Source organism: Trachypithecus francoisi, unplaced genomic scaffold (genome assembly GCF_009764315.1).
Source record: "Trachypithecus francoisi isolate TF-2019V2 unplaced genomic scaffold, Tfra_2.0 Lachesis_group11, whole genome shotgun sequence".
Lineage (NCBI taxonomy): Eukaryota > Metazoa > Chordata > Mammalia > Primates > Cercopithecidae > Trachypithecus > Trachypithecus francoisi.
In genome coordinates, this window is record NW_022681456.1 from 81,648,001 (window position 1) to 81,667,045 (window position 19,045).

A 19,045-nucleotide genomic window follows, 5' to 3' on the forward strand; every position below is an offset into this window, starting at 1 on the left:
AGTTTCTTAGGAAGAGATGAACTGACGATTTGGGGGGAATCTGTATAGGAGTTTCCAGCAATGAGGTCCTGAGAGATTATTGCACTCTGATCTCTAAGTGGCAAGAGATGAATGATAAATGATCGAGTTGGGGAAGTTTGTCTGCAGTCTGATTTCTGCAACTCATAGGTGTGAGGTTTTAAACAGATGTTGCTGGCAGGCAAACTAAACATTAATACTCCCCTTTCAGGATTGTAAAGATGCCCAGCCCAGCAATGTGTGTGTGTCTATATATAGAGACAGAGCCAGATCCCTTTCAAAGGAGTCAGAGCTCCTTTCCTCTCTGGTCTCTGCCTCCTTCCTGCCAGGCTGTTTCTCTTGCTTGCTTATCTGGATGCTCCAGCAACCATGAGCCGCCAATATAGTTCTCAGTCCGCGTTTAGCTCAAGGAGCAGGCAGGTTTATCGTACCAGCTTTTCTGCGGGCTCTGGTGGTGGGAGTCGGGCTGTGGGTTCTGTGTGTTATACTCGAGGGAGGTGTGGTGGTGGTGGATATGGGATCCATGGAAGGGGGTTTGGCTCTAGGAGCCTGTATAATCTGGGTGGCAGTAGAAGCATCTCCATTAGTCTAGTGGGGAGGAGTGCCAGTGGTTTCCGCCACGGTGGGGGAGTAGGGGGGTTTGGAGGGGTCAGGAGCTTTGGGGTTGGCAGCATTGGGGCTGGTGGCTTTGGAGGTGGTGGCTTTGGAGGAGGTGGTTTTGGGGGTGCTGGATTTGGGGCTAGCAATTTTGGGCTTGGGGGTTTTGGTCCTTCTTGTCCTCCTGGGGGCATCCAAGAGGTGACCGTTAACCAGAGCCTCCTAGAGCCACTTCACCTGGAGGTGGACCCTGAAATTCAGAGGATCAAGACCCAGGAGCGGGAGCAGATTATGGTTCTTAACAACAAGTTTGCCTCCTTCATCGACAAGGTAAGCACCTCAGGGGCAGGGAGGGTCATTGGTCACTGACCAAATGACTGAGAGAGATTACACCCTGCCACCTCTCAGCACATCGTGCTGTTTCAGCTTGGTGGTGATACCTGGGACCTTAGGAAATCCTTTACCCCATTTGGGCTTCAATTTGTCTTCTTGCAGGGATTTAATTCTATCTTTTCCTTTTGGCAGGAAAGGAGATAAGCAGTGTGAAAATACTCAACAAATACATGGTGTAGTACCCTCATTCTCTTTCACAATTATTCACTTTCCATCCGCCCATCCACCAATGCACCCATCCATCCATCCATCTATCCATCCATCCTCATCCACACAATCCATTTACACACACACACACACACACACACACACACACACACACGTGTTCATCCGTTCATTCACTCATCCATCAAGCCACTCAACTATCTACCCATGCATCCATCCACGCATTCAGCCCACAAATATTTTCTAAGCTTCTGTGATAGAGCAGACACTGTGCCAGGTGCTACAGGTGACTAGGACACAGGGCCTGACGTCTAAAGGGAAGATAATTACGACAGTGCATGTGAAGTGTGTCAATAGGGGAAGTACTCTCTGGGACATGGTAGCTCAAAGGAGGGTGTCATGACCTCTGCCTGCTGAGTCTGGAAGACGGAGGAAAAGTTAAATGGGTTCTAATTTTAGTATATGTGCTGCCGAAGCGAGTACAAGTTAAATGGGTTCTTAGGGCAGAGGGGATTTTCAGGCAGAAGGACCAGGAGGCATGAAATTGTGATGCCTTTAGGGAATTTCAAACGGTTACAATTCCGGGAGAAAAATGGGATACCAGGGGGTGGATGAGAGAAGCAGAGATGAAGCCACAGAACCAGGGCAGGAGAAGCAGGCAGGGCATGGTGAATGCCCTGGTGGTGGGTATCTCTTGGGGCTAAAGTCAACAGCATGCAATGTAGGGTTCTGTCTGAGTCTCCCCTTTTGACTCATCAAGGGCCAATGATGGGCCAGATGGAGACACAGAAGCCCCTGTCCCTAGTTCCCTGTTGAAACTTCAGATTAGGTCCAAAGCAGCAACAGAGGCTGGTGAACTCACCATGGCGAAGACCTCCCTCCAGCATCTCCTTTTGTCTGGAGGTCGAGGCACAGCGTCCTCTAGCACCTCCCCCGGAGGAGTTTTGCCTTCAGAGATGCAATGGGAAGCCCCACAGAGCACCAAGGCCACTTGCACAGTCAGTGACTTTCCCTCAGTCACCACAGGAGTTCGGTGCTGAGGCCAGAGCTTGACCTGTGGCCTGAATGTAGGGTAGCTGTGGCCAGAGGCCATGCTGGGTGGCAGGGCAGGCCTCTGGTATCTGGGCAGATGCTGGGGATGGGACAGTGTGTGAGCAGGTGGAGGAGGGTGAGGGTGCTGAGGCCCAGAGGCTGCCGAAGAGGAGTGCAACACAGCAGCATGCTCCTGTGGCTTCTGATCACGCTGCGTGGGAAATGTGGCTGAGTACCACCACGCTTCAGGCACAGGTGGGGGTTAGAGGGTTTCACTGGAGCAAGGAGTCGCTACTGGGAGCTCACGACTGGGCCAAGAGAGAAGCAGGGAGGAGAGAGGGCTGGGAAATAACCACAGGCCGCTGGCAACTGACCTCCTGAGGCTCATCCAATTGTGGCCTCTGCCATGAACAGGGTGTCTGTCCAGTTGCATGGCATGGAGCAGTGGGCAGAGGCTAAGGTGCAAGAGACCTAGGTCTCTTGTCCTTTGAAGGGCATGGCCTGTGATGACTATGAGGAGAGGCTCCTTAGCCAGGTGGGTTGTGGCCTGACTGGAAGGTAGAAGGCTTCTATGACAGGTGACTTCTGACTCTGCTTTCCAAACTGGTCTTCCTGCTTTCACCCTTGACCCTTGTATAGCCTATGCTTGACACCACAGCAGAGCCATCCTTTAAAAGTACGTCACATCACTCTTCCATTTCAATCCTCCAGTGGCTTCTTGTCTCAACTGAAGGAAAAGCCCAAGTCCTATAAGGCCCTATATTATCTGCCCTTTAACCTGCAGCTGCTGCTAAGCCCACACTTACATTTGTGGAATCAGGTCACGTTGCCCTCCCTGGGTGGAACAGCTTTCAGGATACAACCGCTAGTGAGCAGAATGAGGCCTGGAAAACAGCCTCCAGGCTTCCAACTCATTATTGTCTGCAGTGTCCTGTGCCCCTCTTCCTCCTCACCTGCTCTCTTGCTCACCAGCATCCAAGGCTCAGTTCTGTCTCAATTGCACCTGCCATTCCCTCTGCTTGGAACTCTTCCCCCGAAAGAGAGGCCCACCTTCCTCCCTTACCTTCTGTGGGTCTTTGCTCAGATGCCACAGTTTCAGTGGGGACTTCTCTGACCACCACCTCAGCGTTCCTATGCCCCGGCCCTGTGTGACTCCATAGTCCCTGCAGCTGTCTGAGGCACTGTATTTTTTACATGATTGTTTCTTTATAGTTATCTCTCTAAATAGAATGCAAACTCCTAGAAAGCAGGGATTTTGCCTGTTTTGCTTATTACCAAATCCCTAGCACCCAGAATAGTGCCTGACACATGAGAATTGCTCAATAAATAGAAGCTGGATGACAAATAGGGTCAGCCCCTCGGGTCAGTGCTGGACGCTCAGAGAGTGGAAATGGAGCCAAAGGCTTTCTAGAACCAATGACAAGAGGATAGGGCCTCAGGAAGGAAAGGAGGGGTCCAGCTCTTCCCCCTGGGATATGGGGCTTGTCTTGCTCAGCTGATCCTTAGACCTCTATGCCAGGGTTGGCGAGTGGTCTGGATAGCCCACACCAGCAGGCAATTCTAAAACCTTTTGCACTTCATGAGTGCATGACACTTTTTGTCTTCTCTGTGTTGGGCGTTGTGTGTCCATGGGTCCACTGTGTCCCCTGGAGAACAAAGTAGATATAGGCCTGCCCTCATGGGGTCCAATGCAGCCCGGGAGAGAGATGCTCACACACTGCTGCATGACTGAAAGTCTCAACAGATTTAGAAAGGCAAGGAACAAGGGGCTGCAAAGGGGACACACTGGTGGGATGCCACCTCAGGTGAGGTCTAAAGGGTGAGTAGGAGTTTGCTGGGCAAAGAGTTGAGGAGACCTGGAGTGCTGAGGGCACTGGGAGGTCCCTGTGCAGGGGAAGGGCACTGAAGCAGAGGGTGGGCGAGAAGGTTGCTCAGCAGCATGCCTCATTCCATCTGTGCTAGCTGAGCTGCCCTTGAGTTTTGCTGGTAGGACACAGGCCAGGAGTGTTTTGGGGAACCTGGGGAAAAACACAGTGGCTTTCACTGATTGTACTAGTGGTTAAGGCACTCCCTGCAGCCAGACTCTGCCTTTGCAGTTTGGGTGGCCTGATGAGAACCACAGTGTCTTCTATGAGCTCCTGGGATATTGCGGTTGGGTACCTGGGCTAAAGCCAGAGCACCCAGAGTTGTGTCACTGCTCCCTCGTTGTTTCATGTGGAGACTCTCCATGGGACCACAGGATTCTTTCTTTTGGTCCCCACAATGCCACTGCCACTGAGCACAGTGAATGAGTGCTGAATTGATTTCTTCACTCCCTGGGAGTGCCACCACAGAGTAAAAATAGAGAGTGGCAGGAATTTCTCACGGTGTTGTGAGCTGTGCTGACAAGCCTGGGAGAGCTGCTTGCCTAATCTTTTGCTTTGATAAGGCCAGCAAACATGAGCCATGGGAGGTGGTGTTGTCTGCAAACATTTTCCAGCCTAGAGTCAGAATCCAAAGGGAGCTAACCAGGGTTGGCTCCTCAGACGGGCAGATTCTCAAGGGCCAGGGGATTTGGGGGACCCTCACTAGAGTCACGTGGTAAGGGAGTGTCTTCAGAGTTCTGTTCCGACCACACAAAGCAGTGGGTTTGCCCCTTTACACAGTACCCGGAGGAGGAAGCTGGATTCCGGAGGGTGTGTGTTTTTGCGCGTGCGCACCCGCATGCGGTCGAGCAAAGTCTGGAGGTAGCACCACTGCTTCTATCAGGGCACTGGAGTGGAGGTTCCACAGTGTGTAGCTGGCTGAGGAAAGGTGGAGGCTGGTCATTACCATACCAAGGACAAGCCACACACTTTGCACAGCCAGCTGCCTTACTGGGCCCTTTATCTTACCTTCATATCCACAATTCTGGGAGAAGAGGTGGTGAAAATATTGGGTGATGTCCACTCTCCATTTCCTGGGAAATAGCAAGTGGGTAGTTCTCAAACACCTGACGACCCAAGTCCTCACTTTGGGGCACTTGACTGCATTAGACTTTTAAAAAAATGAGAACATTTGCCTTAAAAATTCTGTCTGCATTATAAAAGCATTTAAATGAGTTACTTTCCTGACAAACATCCTGGCAGACAGCAGAGGTGGTGGCGACTGCAGGGCAGGGGCACCCAAGCAAGTGTGCTCAGGAATTAGTTTAATGTTGTAAGCCAAATTGATCCTTCTTGCTTTTTCTTTCTTCCTCTCCTCTATCACATAATGCATTTTGACCACAAAGAGAAAGGAGCTTTGGGGTCATCAGTGTCTCAGTTGCTCCGAAACACCATTTCCTTATGTTGGCATGGATAAATTGAGTTTGGAGGGTGAGTGCTCTATGATGTAAATGAAGGAGGTGATTTACCTTCAAAACCAGAGTGAGCTTAGTGTCAATTTTAGACAAGTTGACTGTACAGCCATTGGCCGTCAGAAACCACATTGCCCTCTGTGTGTCTCAATCCCAGAGAAAAGGAAGCTCTCTGACTCTTGGAGGAGCCATCCTGATTCTCTGAGGTCTGGATGTGTTGAGAGGCTATGGATCCCCCTACTCATGGGGGAGCTGCTCTGATCCATGGCCTGGGGTGGGCTGGGGTCTCTTGCTCTTAGGTGCGATTCCTGGAGCAGCAGAACCAGGTGCTACAAACAAAATGGGAGTTGCTACAGCAGGTGAACACCTCAACTGGAACCAACAACCTGGAGCCCCTCTTGGAGAACTATATCAGTGACCTGCAGAAGCAGGTGGATTTGCTCAATGCAGAGCAGATGCGCCAGAACACAGAGGTCAGGAGCATGCAGGATGTCGTGGAGGACTACAAGAGCAAGTGAGACTCCAGGCAGGGCAAAACGGGAGAAGCATGGCCGGAAACTAGTCACAGGGGCAAGACATTCTGCTTTAGTGTTTATGTGTAAGGGTAGGGGAGCGGGACATGCAGGCTCTGCACTGCACAACTGCAGGAGGGCGCTGTTTTGTATGTGGCAACCCAGGTAGATGATATTGGCAGCCAGCTGTCAATCGCACTGGGTGGGGAGGGGCAGGATAGCTTCATGGATGTTGAAGCCAAGTAAGCCTGATTTCCAGTGTGGGCTCTTCCACTTACTAGCTGCCTACAAATTCATCTTTTTAAGCCTCTGGTGTTCACGTTAGTAATGTGGGAAGAGCAAGAACCTCCCTTGTTGGATTGTTGTGGGTAGATCTGTGGTTCTCAGACTTGAGCATGCATCAGTTTGCTGGAATCAGATTGCTGGGCTCTGCCCCCCGAGTTTTTGATTCAGCAGATGTGGGAGAGTGTTTGTATTTCTAACATGTTTCCAAGTGATGCTGATGCTGGTGGATTGGGGACCACACTTTGGGAACTGCCGGTTTTGAATGAAATGATGCTTAATAAGTTCTTAGTACTGTGCCTGCACACCCCTACCAGTCAATAAACCCTAGCTATTATGACCACAAACAGTAGGGGTGACAGGAGTTGTCGAATTCCAGATCAGCCGCTCCTGAGCTGTGCAGGCAGCTGAGCCTCTCCCTTCCTCTTCTTCCCCATGTGGGGTGCAGGGTGCTTCTCTCCCATCACCTTGGCATGCTTACTGTGTCGTGCCAGTAGAGATCCAAGTGTGTGTGAGTCAACGAGGGAAAAATGGAATCCACACTGGAGGTGCTGGTGGGGGGTGGGGCACAGAATTGTAGGTTAAATTTTTTCTCTTCAAAAATATTTAGTAAAAGTGATTGTTACTTCATGTTCTGAATTTTAAGGAATGAATGAGTTTGACACACTTACAAAGGTAAAACATCAAAATAAAAGGAGACATTAGAGGGACCTTCTCTGTGGCTCTGGGCTTTCCATGTTGGCCTGGGGTCCCCTCTGTTGGCCCACAGACCCAGGAGTTGGCTCTGCCCTCATCCATGAGAGCGCCAGCCTCCCGGAATGGACAGCCAGCACCTTGAGCAGGGTTCTCTGAGCTCAGGACAGCAAATGTTTGGGGAATTCCAAGCTTTCTGCTGCGAGGAGGAACCTCAGAGATCCAAGGTCAGCCTGTAGCCTTTCTGTGCTCCTTACCTCGCCTCACAGGTATGAGGACGAAATCAACAAGAGGACTGGCAGCGAGAATGACTTTGTTGTCCTGAAGAAGGTGAGGGAAAGGAGAGTCCCGAGGGTGGCTGTGGACCCAGGAGGCTGTGGGGAATGAGGAATCCCTATGGGATGCTCTGTGGCAATGGCAGGGTGACCTCTGTGGCAATGGCAGGGTGGCCTCTGTGGCAATGGCAGGGTGGCCTCTGTGGCCGGCTTGCTGTGTGTGATGCCTAAATATGGGGCCCTTACACTAAAATTGACACTGATAATGACTCTTTAGGAAGCCTCAAGTTTGCATCTCTCTGGGGTCCTGAAAGTGAAATGAAGTGAAATGACAGCTTTTGAATGTCAGTTATGTGTAGCCTTGGGACCCGGGGAAGGACCTGGGGTGTTGGGTGTGACTGACTGAGATGTGGAGGTTGGTGTCACATCTCCTTCTGGCCAGGAAAGCCAGGACATGTAGATCCCTTATTGGAGTGAGGTGATGAATGTTTGAAGTAAGGAAATAAACCCAGAGTGGCTCTGCCACTTGCCTGAGCCACCCAGTGAGCTGGTGGTAGGCAATGCCTGGGCAATAAAGTCAAACTGTTTCTGCCTGCTATTCAGGATGTGGACGCTGCTTATGTGAGCAAAGTGGACCTGGAGTCCAGGGTGGACACTCTGACTGGGGAGGTCAATTTCTTGAAGTATTTATTTTTGACGGTGAGTTAAGCGTTTATAAGAACCCCCTTTCTTTTCTCACATCTCACAAGGAGTATGGGCCATAAGAGGTGAGGTCTGAAACCCAGCACTACCCACTAGGGACTCATCTCCCCAGGTGCCCCAACTCTGTGGGCCTGGAGTCAGCCATCCTTTCCACCCTAATCCTCAGAATCCCCAGGTTGCGGTAATGGAGATGAAAGGCTGGGAGAGTCCTGAGTTAGGTGGAGGCGAACGTGTCCCTGGTTCATGGCTTCCAATCTGTCTGGGAAATCACCCAGACATATAAGGGGCAAAACCACCCAGAAATCTTCATTAATTCTGGGGAGCTGATGGAGCTGTTAGGAAACTCTGTGGGAGGTGACAGTGTGAGTCTCAAAGGGAGTGACCTTAGTGGTGGGGGATCAAACACTGTCACCCAGCCCTCGTTTGCCTGTGTCTAATTTGGGGGTATGTGCTCTGGGCCAGATGCTTGTTAGAAATTTATGTTATGGGCATCTCCATTCTACACATGGGAAAACTGAGACACTGAAGGATTAAATTACTTGCTTGGTTACCTTGCTAGTCAGTGGTAGAGCCAAGACTCAAAAGTGAGTCCAAGTGGCTCCTCAACTGGAGTCCATTCTACTGCCTCAGAGAGCTCATGTGATTTCAAGGAACAGGCATGCCTGCCAAGGAGCCCAGCTAACTATGGTGGCCAAGTCAGAGCAAGGCAGAGTGGCAGTTGCAGGAGAGGTGTGATGGGGAGATGGTATCTGGAGGGCTCCAGGTTTAGGCTCCTTCCTTCTCCCTGGAGGAGTTAAGACTCTCCCTATTATCTCTCACTGCACACAACAATTCCAAGAGTTTTTCCCCAAGACTACCTGGCCCAGGCTTCTGGCTTCCCCCGAGAGCCTTGAGGGAGCAGCAGAGGAAAACTGAGGCCCCCCAGAGGAGAATGGAGGGAGTCAGCCTGTGCGCCATGCCTCGCAGGAGCTGTCTCAGATGCAGACTGACATCAGCGACACCAACGTCATCCTGTCCATGGACAATAATCGCTCCCTGGACCTGGACAGCATCATTGATGCAGTGCGGACCCAGTACGAGCTGATTGCACAGAGGAGCAAGGACGAGGCCGAAGCCCTGTATCAGACCAAGGTGGGTACGGCCCCCAGATCTGGTGCCCAGAAAAACAGATTCTTCCCAGAATTGTCTTTCTCTTATTGCATTGTCTTTCTTATTTCTGAAGTAAAATGTGTTTGTTATACAAATTCTAGAAATTACATGTAAAGATTACCCATCTCTCACTACCGCTATTAATATGTTAATATCTCTTCTGCCAGTTCTTTGTAGCTATTAAGCTAGTGCAAAAGTAATTGCGGTTCTTGCCATTAAAAGTAATGATAAGAACTGCAATTACTTTTGCACCAACCCAATAATGTTTATTGAGAACTCATATGTGTTAGGCACTGCACAAAGTGCTTTACATAATATATATATTATTTCATTCAATCCTTACAACAACCAATGAGGTAAGAATTTCATTATCACAATTTTATAATAGATAATAGTGCATGAGATTACTTAATTTCTCTAAGGCCTTGTAGCTAGTAAATGGCAGAGCCGCAGCTTAATTTAACTCGGGTTTGTATCTACAAACCCATTCCCCTCACCACTAGAATGATTTTTATTCTTTTTTTCATAATGGCATCTATTAAAATATACTTTTTTTTTTAAACTTTCTCTCCTTTTTTTTTGTTTGAGATGGAAACTCGCTCTGTCTCCCAGGCTGGAGTGCAGTGGCGTGATCTCAGTTCACTACAGACTCCGCCTCCTGGGTCCAAGCGATTCTCCTGCCTCAGCCTCCACAGTAGCTGGGATTACAGGTGCACACCACCACACCAAGCCAAATTTTGTAGTTTTAGTAGTGATAGGGTTTTGCCATGTTGGCCAGACTATACTTTCTCTTTTACTTATCGCATGTGGATACCTTTCTGTGACACTAAATAATCTGCTGCATTTTTAACAGCCTTGTATTATATTGTAAGACTACACCCTCCCTTATTGGATCAACCTCTTTGTGGCTAAGTTGTTGGGTACATCTTTGGTTACTTCTTTACCATAAACTGACCTGGATCTTTTTGGATGGTGAATCCTCTGGTTGAAAGGGCATGGCTGACAGTCCAGTCACTAAATTCTGAACAACTAGCATTGATGATTGGCTTTGAGGATGATCTGTGGCCAACTCCAATCCTGGCTGACCTCTGTCCCACTGTCCTGCAGACAGTGTTCTGGGGTGGAATGGATTTCGACCTTAGACTGGGAGGCAGATGGCCAACAGTGAAAACAGCAGAATGCAGATTCCCTCAAGTTGACGCTTCTCCCACCCACTTCAAAACCCTGTCCTGGGGGTGGAGTTTTGACTGATGGGGCAATGCAGAGACAGAAACAGAGATGGAGGGGAAATGAGACTGAACGTGGAGCAGGTGGAGGGCCTCTGGGACATAAGGTCCTGCCTGATTGCTAGGGATATCATCCTGGAAAAGGGTGGGAAGCTATATGGTGGGTGGAAAGAGTGAGGGGGTCTCAGTGTGGGTAAGGACCAACGTGAAGTCTTAGATGTGTGAAAAAGTATTAGAAAGGGCATCACGAAGCAGGTTTGTCTGGCTGGGATGAGAGTCTGCCCAGAGACAGGTGGGAATGCAGGAGGCTTGGCATGGTGTGAGCATGTGCATGTATACATGTGTTTGCAGCCCGGGTGAGGGAGGTTTGGTGTAGCTGTGAGTGTGTATGTAGGGGCGACCACAGTACAAGATGGGTGAGAATCTCCCAGGGGAGAGCAATCCAGACCTACTCCCTCCTGGAAGGGCTTGTGGTGGGCAGCACATGCTGACCATGATGCTGCCTTTGGCCCCTAGTACCAGGAGCTCCAGATCACGGCAGGGAGACATGGAGACGACCTGAAGAACAGCAAGATGGAGATTGCAGAGCTCAACCGCACTGTCCAGAGGCTGCAGGCAGAGATCAGCAATGTGAAGAAGCAGGTGGGATGGGTGCTCAGGGAAGGCTGACTAAGCCCTGCACCTCCCACAATGCCCTGCCAGATGGAGCTCTGGAAACTCAACCCTAAAATGGTCTCTGACTGTCTCCGGAGCAGATTGAACAGATGCAGTCACTCATTTCGGATGCCGAGGAGAGAGGCGAACAGGCCCTCCAGGATGCACAGCAGAAGCTGCAGGACCTGGAGGAGGCCCTGCAGCAGTCCAAGGAGGAGCTGGCCCGGCTGCTGCGTGACTACCAGGCCATGCTAGGGGCCAAGCTGTCCCTGGATGTGGAGATCGCCACCTACCGCCAGCTGCTGGAGGGCGAGGAGAGCAGGTGGGTCCCGCAGCTGTGTTTCTGGGGCTAAGGCTCCATAGGCACCCATGAAACTGTGGGACTGGCTATTTGGAGAAAAGGTAAGCTCCACCTTTTTGGGAAGATTGGTAGCCCAGGGTGAGCAGAAACATTCCAGTTAGAGGCAGACGCTGTGTGAGTTGGCAAGGTAGGGAGAAGTCATTGTTATCATTCCCCTGCCTCCAAATAGAATGTCCTTATACCCCAACCCAAGTCACTGCAGCTGGATATTCACCCCCAATGCTAAAAGTCTTCATGAAAACGCTGAAAATTCTCTCGGCTCCACTGGCTTCCTGCCCTCATGCACACAAATTTCCCTAAGGCTTGGGGACACCTCTGATCCGGATGTCTGTGGGCCACCGCCTTCCCTCCTCAGGCCCTGTGGGTCTGGCTGACCCTGTGCTTTGGTTTTACAGGATGTCAGGAGAGCTGCAGAGCCATGTGAGCATCTGTAAGTAGCAGAACCCAGGGACAGAGAGAGGCTGGTGGTCCTGGGTGAAGGGAGGGCAGGGATGTGGCCAGCACAGAACTGAAAGTCTGGCATTTTAGCTTCCAGTCTTGTACAACAGACATCAAAGTAAGCAAGTGTAATGGCAAAGACTGGAAGAATTCATTTGAAATAAATGGTTGTGATTTCAGGTCTACTTATCTTAATTGTTTTGGTGCCTTTTTTTTATTTTTTATTTTTATTTTTTTAAATGATGCCTAGGAATCAGCAGTGGCTAGAACTCTTTAGGGTATATATTCAATAAACAATGAAAGTGTGTTGCTGAGAGGAACCCTGGCATTTCTTTGTAGTATGAAGAATAATTTTCAAGTGGGAATGCTTTCAATTTTCAATGTATCGGTTTGCAAGTCCATGCCACGGGTGATCGAGGATGGAGGAGGCTGCAGGTGCAGGGGTGGGTGCAGGTGGGGGCCCTGCCCGGTCCCTCTGACCCCATGTGCACTGTCCCCTCCCCACAGCGGTGCAGAACAGCCAGGTGAGCATCAGGGGCGGCGCGGGAGGCGGCGGCAGCTACGTCTCTGGAGGCTACGGCGGAGGCAGCGGTGGGGGCTATGGCGGTGGAAGAAGTTACCGCGGAGGCGGCGCACGAGGGGGCAGTGGAGGCGGTTATGGCAGCGGCGGCGGGAGCTACGGAGGGAGCGGCAGAAGCAGCCGTGGATCCTCGCGCGTGCAGATCATCCAGACCTCCACCAACACCTCCCACAGGCGGATCCTGGAGTAGAGGCCTAGTTTCTGCCATACCTCACACCTGCACCCGCGCCGCCCCTCTCCTCAAACTCCTCCCCTCCACGCCCTTCCTGACTCCCTGTCGTTCACTTTTCTTGATGGGTCTCAGCAATTTTGCCAATAAATTAGACTCTAATGGGGGGAAGCAGGGTGGATAAGCCCAAACAGCAGATCTCTTTGGAGGGCACTGGCTTGCAGTCAGAGTAACAGCTAGGCACATTCTCACTCAGACTCCGTTCAGCTGGCCCTGCTGCTATTCCTGCTCCCACCTTTTTGGGAAGATCGGTAGCCCAGGGTGAGCAGAAACATTCCAGCTGGAGGCAGAGGCTGTGTGAGTTCGCAGGTTAGGGAGAAGACATGGCTATCGTTCCTCTGCCCCAACTCAAGCCACTGCAGCTAAGTATTGATCCACAATGCTAAAAGACACCAGGCATCTAGTTTAGTGATGGAGGGAAATAGCCTGTAAAGCATCGACAAGGCACATAATGGAGAGTTGGTATCTCAGCCCCAGGCTCCTTTTGCCGCACCTGGGCTGCTCTGTGAACAAGAATCCATGCCCCTTGCCCTTCTGGGGGCCACGAGATGATCCCTTTGGGGGAAGTTGCTGATTGCAGGACAAGCTAGCTTGGTAAGGAAAACCTCTGCACCAGCCACCTATTCCTGCCTCTTGGTCCATAGCCTCATGCACTCATGTTGATGGAAAGTATAGATTTGCTGTCCACATCAGATATCTGTAAGGCATCAGTGTCTTGATTCTGAACCTCTGTCTCAGGAAGCATTCTCCCCTGTGTAAACAACTCAAGGTGGGAGTATTTCAGAGGGCATGGGGTCACGAATCCTCACCCAGAGGGAAGCCTGTTTTAGCAGTGGATGTGGGAGTTGATGAACAGACAAGCAAGTTCTGCTTCTGTCCTGTTTCCTCCTGACAGCTCCATTCCTTGAAAGCCTGACCCTTCCTAAGCTCTGCTTCATAACCACTCTGATAATTGTCCCATGTGGTGGGCACGTGAAGCCCAGCTCTGTTCCATCCGGGTGCCTTGGGCCTGAGGAGTCTGAGGATCTGACTTGGGTCTTGGAAGGGTTCCAACCCCAAGTCAGTCAGGAAGCTGCCCGTTTTTTTTTTTTGCAAGGCAGTTTAATGCCCTTTCTCAGACCTCTCTAGTCCCTCCCACCCTCTCTTCTCTGTGGCTGTGACCACTTTGTGAGAATTTGACTCTTAATTTTGAATCTTATGTAAGAGGCTTGAGATGTACTGGAGAGGGTAGGAAGAGGAAAGTATCAGCCAACTAACAGGTCTTGAGAGACAGAATGTAGCTTTGCTTTTAAGATCTGGAGTCACCTTCACTTGCTAGCTGAGTCCTAACACAACTTCCAAGTCCATGATTCTCTTGGGGCATTGGATGGGCGCAGTGTGGGTCTCTTAGGCAGTGCTTGTGACTTCATCATTTCCTGGTTCAAAATTGTACTGTCAAGGGGCAGCATTTCTGGTATTTCTATAATAAATTTTTCTGTGATCTCAAACTGCTGTTTGGTCAGGAGATGCATTATTTCTTCTTCTCCTTCCCCTCCTTATCCTTCACCTTCCTCCTCTTCTTCCTCCTCCTCCTCCCTCCTCCTCCTCTTCCTCCTCCTCCTCCTCCTTCTTCCTCTTCTTCTCTCCCCCTCCTCCCCCTCCTTCTCCTCCCTCCTCCCCCCCTCCTCCTTAATCTTCATCTTCATCTTCATCTTCATCTTCTCCTCTTTTTCTTCTTTCTCCTAAATAAATATGGGATCTCACCATGTTGCCAAGGTTGGTCTTGAACTCCTGGGCTCAGTCGATCCTCCCACCTTGGCCTCCCACAGTGCTGGGATTACAAGTGTGAGCCACAGTACCTGGGCCATTTCTTTTAAAATTTCTGCAGACCTGAAATTATTCATATTTGGGAAGTTAAAATTTCTTCTTCTTATTTTTTATTGTATAAGTAATACACAGTCTTGAAGAATCTTGCAGACATGATCTTATTAATCCTTAAAGTGGCTGATCATTCAAAAGTCAATTATACATTTGTTCAATAAGCACTTGTTAAGCTCCCACTGTGTGGCAGGCAGTGGCTTAGGCACTGGGAATGCAATGTTGAATGAACATGTCTCTGACTCTTAAGTTGCTCACAACTAAATGACATATTATCGGGGAGGGAAGATACAGAGAGAAGAGAAATCTGAGTGTGCTTCTTTTTTTTTTTTTTGAGACGGAGTCTTGCTCTGTCACCCGGGCTGGAGTGCAGTGGCCGGATCTCAGCTCACTGCAAGCTCCGCCTCCCAGGTTTACGCCATTCTCCTGCCTGAACTTCCTGTGTAGCTGGGACTACAGGTGCCCGCCACCTCGCCCAGCTAGTTTTTTGTATTTTTTAGTAGAGACGGGGTTTCACCGTGTTAGCCAGGATGGTCTCAATCTCCTGACCTTGTGATCTGCCCGTCTCGGCCTCCCAAAGTGGTGGGATTACAGGCTCTGAGTGTGCTTCTAAGGACCTCCTAGCCTGAGAGTGGAAGCAAGGCCTATTCTGAGGACACAGGCAGACTCCCCAAAACAGGAACAGTGGGACTTACGACAGGTGCTAGTGCTGGGGAAGGGATGTTTGGTTCCAACAGACTCCTGGAGAACTGGGATATGGAACAGCGCCGAGGAAGGGAGGTGTGGGTGGGGAGGTGAGGGAAGGGCCTTCCAAACAGGGGAATAGTCCACTCAGAGACTCAAAATAAGAGTGAGTGTGGGGGTGAGAGGGAGCAGCCGCACAGGAGAAACTGAGCTGGGGAGGGAAGGGGTTGAGACCCATAAACTGAGTGGGGTCATGGGCAGAGACATCTTCAGTCGATGACTTGAGGGAAGCAGAGATGCAGAAATTCCAGAATGGAGCAAGTTAAGCCACCACCTCATCCTTTGTGGTAGTTCTGAGTCCATGTAAAAGAGTCACATAAAAATATGTGATCTACTTTCTAATTCTCTGGAGGGACTTTGATGAAATTTGGATACGGGATTCATTCGAATATGACTGGAACCCATATTGATAAGACACTGTGTTCCCAGGCACACCCCTCCATTTTCTCTGAGAAGTTTTTCCCATCTCAGCTGTCCTGGCAGCAGACCTGTCAGGGGATGGGTAGGAAAGGCAGAGATGGGCAGAGAGGCTGTCCGAAGGGAAGGAGAGAGGGAGCAGCCAGATGCAGTGTACCACACTTGCAGCCAACAGCCAAAATCACAAGGACTAGGAAGGGAAGACATGGATGGAGAGCAGTGGGCATAAATATGACTTCGAGTGTCCAGCTGGCAGGTGAGGAGATGTGAGTCAAAAGGTGTGGCAGCTGCTGGAGGCAGCCGTGGGAATCAGGAAGAGAGTCACGTCTAGAGCTTGTTTAGGCTCTTCTGGAGGCAGATCACTCTGGGACTCTGAGCTCCAAGGACAGTAATAAACAGCCTCCTCAGAGGAGGGTGACCAGGACAGTGATGGTGGGGAATCAAAAGCCTGGTCACAGGAGTACTGGTGAAAGGCCTGGGAGAACAGACTCTGAGGGAGATGTGGCAGCTAACTGCAAAGATTTGAAAGGCTTCCGTGGGACCACAGGAAGGGTGGCTTACTCTAGCCGATGACCTAGATTAGGCAGTGTCTTTGCAGTTGGTTGCCACATGTCCATTGAAAGGTGGGCTTCTCTTCCACATGTGGGCAGACTGTCTGCCCACCTTTTCCTTTTCTGCCTGTCCCCTGACAGGCTTGCTGCCAGGATAGGTGAAATGGGGAGAAACTTCTTAGAGAGAATAGAGGGGTGTGCTTGGGAACAGAGTGTCTTATTACTACGGGTTGATACGACGTTTGCAGTTAGCTGCCACATCCCCCACAAAGACTTCTGGAGGGTCGTGCCTGGGAACACAATGTTTTATTCATATGGGTTGCTGTCCTATTCCAATGAATCCCGTATCCAAATTCCATCAATATTGCTTCAGGAAGCTACAACAAATTTGGCTCAATATAAGAAGCACCTTTCTATTGATCCTAACATGGGAGAGGCTACCTGGGGAGTGATCAAGTTTCAAGCAGAGATTGGCTAACCATTTGGCAAGAGGTTGAGGGCGGGAGTGCAGATGGGTGGGGATATGTGTATGAAGGTGTCTCACATCTTTGCTGTACTAAGAGTTCACGTGGCGGAGCCTGAGAAAAAAAATTCTACTCTCTGTGTTATATGGGAAGAATAAGGTCAGGTGCCAGCGAAAGCTAAAGTCACAGAGAGGCCAAGGGCCCTAGCCAGGATTGTAAAATGAGGCTAAGTTTTCTGGCAGCACAGGGTCTATTACAGGGTGTGAGTTTGATTATCCCTGGGGTCATGCGTGTGTGATACTCTAAGGGGATCCAGGTTGGCTCTGCCAAAAAGCGCAAAGGTAAGGCCAACCATAGCTCACCTTTCCCATCCTCTCCTGAGAACAAGTTGAGATTGTCCCAGAAAATGTGGCCCTGATTTTTCTCTTCAGAATTCTTGATTTTGTCCAGTCATGGAGGCCTAGGGGACAGATGGAGGGAATCATGTGCCTTAATCTGAAGAATATTGGAATAGAGATTCCACAAGGTAGGGGCAGGAGAAATAAAGGACAGAGAGGAGAGGAGTTGGTCAAAGAAGTTATCTCAATGTCTAAATGAATAGTCTTAAGTTGAAGTTCAGGGCAAGAGGGAGTAACTCTAGGGACCTAAAAAAGGAGGGCTAGCACTAAGACACTGAGGAGATTTCCTGAAACAGATAATATTTCCATCAGAGACAATAAGAAATCCCATCAGGAGAAAATGTCTCTCACTTTCAGCTCACCCCAGTGAAAACAATAAGCAATTCTATAAACCATGTAGGAAATGCCCACACGTGCAATATCTCACCTGCGTCCCACCGTACCTGGGAGTGGGGAGACCACGTGTGGGGGTCTGAAGTCCTTCCAGGGACCACAGAGTTCTCCATCCCTGCCCCTGATCAATGCTATTCCCACAAGGCAGATACTCAGAGGGAGAGCCAAGCAGGCGCATTCATCAATCAAACCAAGAGGCTGGCAGGAGGGAGCAAGCACCTGGGTTGGTGAGAGTCCCAGGGAAAGGCCGCCAGCTACTCTTCGCTCTGAGAGGCAGGGTGGCAGGGTGGGGCACTCTGGAAATATAAATTTAATTCTACCAGCTTCTCATCCACAGAGATTTTGATCTGAGGACGTGGTGAACTGGAGGAGCAATCATTGACTCAGTAAAATTCTAACTCCATCTGACCTTGGACAAGGTGTGCGTTTCTGGGCTGGGAAAGTTCCTGGTCTAAGGAAGAGTCTCTTGAGAATGTCATCTCTTTTCAATTACCCAGCCCTTTGGCCCAGGATGCATCTTCAAATTAATGAGCCATTTGCTCATTAATTGGTCCCAGGGAAAAAAGTCCAACAAATTACTGGGCATTACCCTGAACTTGAAGGTCCTTCTTCAAGGTTTCCCTGGTTGTATCAGCTTTCCGATCAGTCTGGGAAACGGATATCTTCAGGTTGATCAATGCTGTGTTGCAGGGCTTGCTGGGAATTTGGGGTATTGGGAGGTTTTCTATCATGGAGGACCGGATCCGAGTGGCCCAATCCCAAGCCTGGAAGGGCTTCCAAGGGGCTCTAAGTGTGCATTCTGGCCTCCAAGCCTGCCCCTGTGTGCTCAGCCCTCAGTGTTCGTGCTCTCCCTGCAGAGCAAGCACTCTGCAGCAAGGGCAAAGGCTCCTCACATCTGGCCCCAGCTCCCTCCAGCCTCAGGTGTGCCCAGCATCCTTTCGTCCACGTGATGGCCCCTAGCTTTCCTAGGGCAGGTCCGTGGACTCCTTAAGGCTTTCTCTCACAAGATGAGGAAATGGGCCCATGTCAAGAGCTTAAATGTCCTGTTCCAGCCCTTTCACTGTTTCCAGTAAAGTAGGGGCTTGTTCTAAAGTTTTTTCTTTTTTTCTTTTTTCTTTTTTTCTGATTATTATATCAGCTTCTGGGTTCTCTCAAATGCAAGAGTGAGGGAAAAATCTTTCCTTTTTTCCTTTTTTGAGATGGAGTCTCTCTCTGTTGCCCAGGCTGGAGTGCAGTGGCATGATCTTGGCTCACTGCAAGCTTCTGCCTCCTGGATTCACACCATTCTCCTGCCTCAGCCTCCAGAGTAGCTGGGACTACAGGCACCTGCCACCACACTGGGCTAATTTTTTTGTATTTTTAGTAGAGACTGGTTTTCACCTTGTTAGCCAGGATGGTCTCGATCTCCTGGCCTCGTGATCTGCCCACCTCAGCCTCCCAAAGTGCTGGGATTACAGGTGTGAGCCACCATACCTAGCTCCTTTTCTCTTTATCTATCCTCTACTATGCTTCAGTTTCCCTGGAAGGTACATAGAGCCCCCTTTTTACAGAGGAAGGAAACTTAGGCTCAGAGATGGTCAGTGACCTGCCTAGAGAAGA

At 50.1% G+C, this 19,045-nt stretch overlaps 1 protein-coding gene across 1 annotated transcript; it reads left to right on the forward strand.

Annotated features, from left to right (window-relative positions):
• Nucleotides 1-303: 303 nt before the first annotated feature.
• LOC117090072 (keratin, type II cytoskeletal 1b-like) lies at nucleotides 304-14,123 on the forward strand. The gene is made up of 9 exons (XM_033221981.1): nucleotides 304-945; nucleotides 5,821-6,035; nucleotides 7,278-7,338; nucleotides 7,887-7,982; nucleotides 8,952-9,116; nucleotides 10,877-11,002; nucleotides 11,116-11,336; nucleotides 11,771-11,805; nucleotides 12,321-14,123. Exons 1-9 carry the CDS (start codon nucleotides 388-390, stop codon nucleotides 12,581-12,583), a joined length of 1,740 nt encoding a protein of 579 aa, XP_033077872.1. The 5' UTR covers nucleotides 304-387; the 3' UTR covers nucleotides 12,584-14,123.
• Nucleotides 14,124-19,045: the final 4,922 nt, after the last annotated feature.

What these genes read in the sequence shown, in the direction of transcription:
- LOC117090072 (XM_033221981.1), top strand. Translation starts at nt 388, where the DNA reads ATGAGCCGCCAATATAGTTCTCAGTCCGCGTTTAGCTCAAGGAGCAGG. An exon ending in TGAAGTATTTATTTTTGACG is followed by an intron (nt 7,983 to 8,951) that starts GTGAGTTAAGCG and finishes CATGCCTCGCAG; the next exon opens with GAGCTGTCTCAGATGCAGAC. An exon ending in TCAGCAATGTGAAGAAGCAG is followed by an intron (nt 11,003 to 11,115) that starts GTGGGATGGGTG and finishes TCTCCGGAGCAG; the next exon opens with ATTGAACAGATGCAGTCACT.